The sequence below is a fragment of the Magnolia sinica genome, chromosome 3 (assembly GCF_029962835.1).
Source record: "Magnolia sinica isolate HGM2019 chromosome 3, MsV1, whole genome shotgun sequence".
NCBI classification, from domain to species: Eukaryota; Viridiplantae; Streptophyta; class Magnoliopsida; order Magnoliales; family Magnoliaceae; genus Magnolia; species Magnolia sinica.
The window spans coordinates 73,340,362-73,347,456 of record NC_080575.1 but is presented as its reverse complement, the minus strand read 5'-3'; the positions used below and the strand labels follow the sequence as shown (position 1 = coordinate 73,347,456).

Genomic DNA, 7,095 nt, shown 5'->3' with positions numbered 1-7,095 from the left:
AAGCAATCTGACCATTGGATTCTGACCCAATTTCACCATCTGATCAGGAAAGGTGGCCCAGGCATATCATGATGCTTGTGGACCTGATCGAGTTTCGGTGACCGTTGAATTGAGTGTGGTCCACCATGGCTGATCTGAAGATCCAATCGGTATGAAAACTCAGCTTGACCTCGATCCATGGTCAGTGAGCTTAAGTCCGACCTTTCGTGGAAAAAGGCCCACCAGAAGTGCTCCGTTAGATCGAGAGAGGCTTATTTTGGTTATAACCTAAGTATACCTTGGCCCTGGGGTTATTTTCATCAATGTTAGGCCTATATATAGATCTTAAAACCCTAGCTCTCTTTTCCATACGAATTTCCTAACCATAGCTAAGAAAAAGAGAGAAGGTGAGAGAGAAGTTGGTGAATCATCTTAGATTCTTTCCTGTTCTTCTTCATCCTTAAACCTTCACTTTTGAATTGTTATTTCGGGCGATTCTGAGTTCATCCTTGGGTAAGTTAACCTAACCCTAATCTGTTTTAGAGCTTAGAATAGTCTTTGTGTTGGTGTAGCTCATTTCTATGCTTGTCTTAGGTTATCTAGTCGCCGTTGATGAAGACATCTCGTCTGAATCAGTTCGGTGTTCCATTTCTGGTTAAGGTGCGGACTTTAATCATATAGGTTATGGTTTTCAAGGCTTTCAATGCCATCTAATGGTTTATTCTTACTATGGATGAGATTTCACATGCCAAATGTTATGTTTATTTTGTGTTCCTGATATGTATGTGTTATATTAAGATTTGTGTATTCTATGTGTATGTATAAAGTACCGTATACGTATAAAATATGAACATGTGATTGCCATGATTATTTGTCGTGTATTTATGCTAGATGTATGTGTGACAACTCCTTGGTAGAAGGAATTGTCCAAATACGTGTATTTCAACATACATCATGTATGTTGTATTACGTATTCTAAGTGTTTGTAGAAATGTCTGAATGATCTAAAGTGTAATATATCAACCAAATTGCGGGCGTTGAGAAGCGATTCTCAACACTCCTATTAGCGTGTATGATTTCCTTTATGTGAGTTACATTTCTTGTTATTTAACTTCAAGTATTACTTATGTGAAAATCCATGCTAAGTTGATATTCTTCAATTGCTTACATACCACATGCTTTGAGTTGTTATTCCATTACTATTCTAAATTGTTGATATGAATATCTATTGTAGTGGAATGTGTTTGGGACTATGAATAGTCCAGGAAATCAGTAATCAGCCTTGAGATTGTGACTGAGGCTGCTTTCGCCACAAAGGACGTGTTAGACGAACCCGAGTCGTATTAGAGTTGTCAGCAGTGGTTTGGCCACGCGAAGTATTAGTGCACTCTATGTCGTTCAACCCAACATGTGCTCGTGCTAGTCGAGTTCATCAAGTAACCCGATTGTCCGATGTATGTTTACCATGTATGGACACTATTGTTTGAATCTAGGGTACCAAACTTACCAGTGCAAACCTGTAAACCGTTGTACCTTGATCCACTAAGACTCATGAGCCGGACATGGTGGTATGGGACACTGTGGTCGAGTTGTAGGCCTATGCTGGGGTGACGAGCCTCCCCGTAGTGACCAGTAAGCAACCAAACTCGTGAGCCGATTATGGTGGTATGAGACACTATATTCGTGCTGTTGGCCTACATTGATTGGTGATGAGCCCTTTGTAGTGACCTCGAGCATACCCGGATACCGCATTAAGGTGACGAGACTTAGTGTAGTAATGAAGGTATGATAGGCGTGCATTGATTGGTGATGAGCCCTTTGCTACGACCTAAAACCATATGATCGTATGAGATTGTCTAGGATTGACGACCCTAGAATGGATCACTGTTTGGACATTGATATGAGGAAGGTATCTTAGCTTCCCAATCCTGTTGTATGGAAAGGACTAATAAGAGCTTGGTAATCATGTTCATGCACCGCATTTGTATGTGCTTTGTAGACGTGGCGCACTTTGAGGTGATGTCATGCGTAACGTAAGATGAAGACGCTGAGGGTATACGCATGAGGGCATGCATCATTTTGCATACATCCGTGCATTAACAAGAGTATTTAGGACATGTTTAATTGTTCTGCTTTATCATTACTGCTTGATTGAATTGATAACATGTTAACCTTTGCTTTATTGTTCCACTGAGTTGATCACTCACTCCCACATTCTGGGACGGTGTTTAAACACCCACTAGACTCTATCTTAGTTGCAGATGTTGATGCGACTTCTGAGGCTGAGTCGGAGATCGATGATGATGAGGCTACATTCTCTTTATGCAGTTTTCAGACGGGTTCTAGTGAGCCTTGTTCTGATGCGCGGGATGCTGATATTTCTTTTGGGATTAAATGATGTAATTTGATACTTGTAATTTTGATAGCAACACTTATAATACGACCTGGTATGTATATGTATTTCAGGGATGTGTACATGTACACATATATTTCTTTAAGTCTTCCGCTTGCGTTCTTCACTTATCCCTGAATTATACTTGCAGTTTGGCTTAATATATTCCATGTTTTATGCACTCATATAGACAACATACATTCATCATTCAATATGTTGCATAAGTGATGTTTTGAAACTTGGGAGCTGAGTTATGCTCGACTCCAGAATTTCAGGGCGTTACACCGACGAAAGGTGTGGACCATAAACGTTTAGGTTATGATTTTTAAGGCTTTCAATGTTAGCTAATGATTTATGTCTGACTTAATTGCTACCATATCATCTTAGATACGTCGATTTCGATGTATTACACATGTATGAACTATGTTATATAACTCTGTGTCCTGTGTGTTTGTTAAAATGTTTAAATGAACATGTAAACATGATTTGTGCTTGTTATGATTACTAAGCTAGGATTCATGATTGTTATTTGCATGATGACATCCTTATAGATGGAATTGTTAAAATACTTGTTGTAACTAGCCTAGTCTATGTATTTACTTATGTGTAGCCTAAGTGTTTGATAAATTGTCTGAATGAGAAAATGTTGATGATTTGTATTTATTACAAGTATTAAGATAGTATTTTGCATTACCTTGTACATATGTATAATTTATTTTATGTAATCATACTTGCCTCTACGAAATTTATGAAAAAAATGCAAGTATTTGTTAACATGTTCAAGGTGTTTGATAAAATGCTCAAATGAAGTATTTACTTGGATTGTTTGTCAAATGTTGAAATGATTATCACACGTATGTATTCTCTACATCTGAGTAAGATTGAGGCTACAATGTAGTCTAGGCAATCGGTAAGAATCCCTGTTCAGGTGGTCGAATTAATCGTGTCACATCGAAAAAATTCGACGAATTCGAGTCACACGAAGATTATCGACAATGGTTAGGCCACAAGGGGTGCTTATGCACTCCATGTCGATTACAGTAGCATGTGCCCATAGCAATCCAACTTCCCTAATAAACCGATCGGCCTATTGTATGTTCACCATGTATGGGCGCCACTGCTTGAATTTAAGATACCCCCGCTAGTGTAAAAGCCCATTTTAACCTACCACAATCCGCTAAGACTCATGAGTCGGGCATGGTGGTATAGGACACCATGGTCAAGTTGTCAGCCTACAGTGGGGTGATGAGCCTCCTCGTAGTGACCAGTGAGTAATCCAAACTCGTGAGCCGAATACGGTGGTATGGGACACTGTATTCAAGCAGTCAGCCTGCGCTGAGGTGAGAGCCTCCCCGTAGTGACCTCGAGATAAACTCTCGAACTTACCTATCCACTGTTTTTATTAGGAGTGATGTCTTCCAACTTGCCTATCGTTTGTGATTAACTAGGATTAACAACCCTAGATGGATCTTTCGGTTGGGTAAATGATATAAAGGAAGGTACCTTAGCTTTCTGAATTTTTTGTATGAATAAGCCTAATTAAGTACTCAGCTAACACGATCATGAACCGCATTGCATGTGCTTTGGCGAGGAAGTGCACTTTAGGGACTTTGCCATACACAAATGGTTGATGTAGTCGCTTGAGGGTGTGTCGTGCGAGGGCATGCATCATTACTGTATACCATCCCTTCATTAAAAAGAGTAGTTAGGGAATGATTATTGTACTGCTTTATCATTACTGCTTGATTGAATTGATAACATGTTAACCTTTGCCTTATAGTACCACTGAGTTAATCACTCACTCCCACTCTAGGACGGTGTTTTAAAACAACAACCAGACTCTGTTATGGATGCAAGTGATGAGGACGTATATGCAGTGGAGTTGGACTTTGTAGATGAGGAGGAAGAGTTCTCCTATGTTCAGCTCTCTAGCAGGTCTATGTGGACCTCGTGCTGCTTCAATGGGATTATAGGGATACACGGATTAGCTGGATACTCCACATTTTGACATTTTGTTTAGTATGAACAAATACATATATAAATTTCTGGCCGGTTATATGATCATTCTCATGAGGTTGTTGAACCCTTGCTTGTTCAGATATATATGTGTGTGTGTGTGTGTGTGTGTGTGTTTCAGTCTTCCTCTTGCTAAATTTAATTATATCTAGAGTATGATATGATGTTTTAATATAATCCTCCTCATGTTTAATGCACTAATATGAACAATATTTAAATATCATTATCTATGTTGCAAAATTGATGCGTTGGATCTCGGGAGTTGAACTTCGCTTGACCCTCGAAATTCAGGGTGTTACAGACCAATTCGATCGAGCATCTTTCCATGTAAATTTTTTTTTCTATTTTCTTTCCTTTTTCTCTGATGAACTGACTTGTTATGTTGGTTGGTAGACTTATACTACTTTATGCATGCAATGCAGAGAACTACATTGTTATCATTGTTCATAGGCTTCTTTTCCATGTACCATATTCGTTAGACGCAGAACTAATCTGGAATGTTGGTTGGTTATAATATGTCATATGGGGGATGCAAAGAACCACATGTTTTACCTGCATTTTACATTGTTGTCATGGTTCATGCCCTGGAGTGATTAGAAAAAAAAAATAAACTAAAAAGTTGGCAAAAATCTCGCTACAGTTCAATAACTATTTTGATACATTGCTACAATTGGATTATCCATATAACATGCTTCTGTGCATGTGTCATGGGTGCCTACTTATATATGTTTCTGGTTGAGTGCTATAATATGCCTGCTTACATACCTTTCTGTTTCCAGTGCATTGGATTCTTTATTTTTACCAATGAGATTAATCGCCCTCAATCCTTTAAAAAAAATAAATAATAATTAAAAACATGTTCCGTTTGGAACTCTTTATTTAAAAAAAATGCTTAGTTCTGTTACCAAACACCTATATAGGAATTAATCTCACTCTAGATAGTAGTAATTATATATTACAGATTTTGATCTCCAATGCATAAAATCAATCGTTACATTGAACAATTAGATCAACTCACTTTTTTGGGTGACTACCAAATAGGGCCTTGAGTATAAAACAAACATGCAAGTCGAATTGTTATGAATCACTCCTCTGACATGGTGGTGTATTGGTTTCTCTGTTGTAGGTGGAGTAACATCGATGGACGCCTTCTTGATAAAGTTCTTCCCAGTCATCTATCGAAAGACAAAAGATCCTGGTTTGGACAACAATTACTGCATATACGACAACCACGGCCTTCAACTATTCACATCATCATTGTATCTGGCCGGCTTGACTTCGACCTTCTTCACATCCTACACCACAAGAAACCTCGGTTGGAGGCTGACCATGCTCATTGCAGGGATTGTCTTCATCATTAGCGTGGTGGTAAATGCAGCTACCCAGAACCTTGCCATGCTCATTATAGGAAGGATCTTCTTGGGGTGTGGAGTCGGCTTCGCTAATCAGGTCTTTTTCTAGTTTCACTTCTGATTCCTGGGGCATGGCCATTTTTGTCCCCTTTTGTAACCACGACATTTGTAGATTCCCATTAAAATGGCATTCACCTTATTTTGCTAGCAGTGTCATTACTAAGATTACGATTCACGGATTTTTGGTGAAACATAATATCTATAAGTCTGATAATTCATTGTTGAATACATGCTGATATTTCATTAGCAGTTTCAAGTTATTTTTTAAAAATCTTTTTCTTTTCTTTTGTTTCTGCTGATTGGCTGGTAAGAAAGGTTCAAATATGAGACCTGAATGTTGAAATGCACCCTGTCTACCATTGATCTACTGGCTCAAATTATTGCAGTTTTGCTACCATCTATTTTTTATTTTCCTTTTCTATTTTCTTGCTGGTAAGATCTTTTTCCTGATTGTTGTGGATGCTTATATTCCTTCTCATTACAGGTTCAGCTGCATAGTATCCGTTCCTTAGTAGTTCAGCTAATTTGAATCTACAACAACAAGTTGCTGGAAATAGCAGCTACGTTGATGTTGAATTCATCGATCCTGTGATTATGGCCATTAGCAGAGGAAAGCTTCCACTGCCGATGACGCACTAGATCTCTCCCAACTACAGCTCCAACATGTTGGCTGATTTCTCTGAGATGGACCAGAGGCTTCAGTTGTTGCAGTCAAGATCCAGCAATCTAAATTAGAATCCAATGACGACGGTTGATCAAAGCTTCAGTTGTTGAATTCTTTTTTTTCCCCAGATTTCTATTCCAAATAGAAACTAAAATTTCAATTTGAAAAGTGGGAGTGATTCTCATGTTTTTCTCCATGAGTTGTTACCTTATGAGAACAAAAATGCAAGTCATTTGATCAATGACCACTGAATATGCATAGGTTTATGAATGAGTTAAAATAAATGATTTAGCCTCGATTATTGATAAATGATGTTAGAAATTGATTTTAGCCTCAATTGATGTCAACAAAGATTAAATCTATCTTTAGTCTCAGTTTTGCCTTAATTACCTAAACTGAGACTACAACTCCAGTGGCTAAAGGCTTTAGCCTCGGTTGTTGGGAACCGAGGTTAAAAATAGATTTAGCTTCGGTTGGAGGCAATCGAGGCTAAAATTTATATTTAGTCTCCATTGAAAACAATGGAGGCTAAAATTTTGATTTAGCCTCATTTCGAGAAAATTGAAGCTAAAAAGGTTTTTAGCCTCACTTGAAGAACCGAGGCTATAAAAGCCATTTTAGCCTTTGTTGCT

General features: G+C 38.2%; 1 protein-coding gene across 1 annotated transcript; it reads left to right on the top strand.

Annotated features, from left to right (window-relative positions):
- The first annotated feature begins 5,105 nt into the window (after nucleotides 1-5,105).
- LOC131238549 (sugar transport protein MST4-like) lies at nucleotides 5,106-6,745 on the top strand. Its single transcript, XM_058236233.1, has 2 exons — nucleotides 5,106-5,836; nucleotides 6,284-6,745. The coding sequence occupies exons 1-2, from the start codon at nucleotides 5,528-5,530 to the stop codon at nucleotides 6,326-6,328; spliced, it is 354 nt and encodes a 117-aa protein (XP_058092216.1). The 5' UTR covers nucleotides 5,106-5,527; the 3' UTR covers nucleotides 6,329-6,745.
- The last annotated feature ends 350 nt before the right edge of the window (nucleotides 6,746-7,095 follow it).

Bases quoted from the DNA above. Each gene is read 5' to 3' on its own strand.
- LOC131238549 (XM_058236233.1), top strand. From the start codon at position 5,528: ATGGACGCCTTCTTGATAAAGTTCTTCCCAGTCATCTATCGAAAGACA. The intron at 5,837-6,283 runs GTCTTTTTCTAG...TTCTCATTACAG, and splicing joins GAGTCGGCTTCGCTAATCAG to GTTCAGCTGCATAGTATCCG.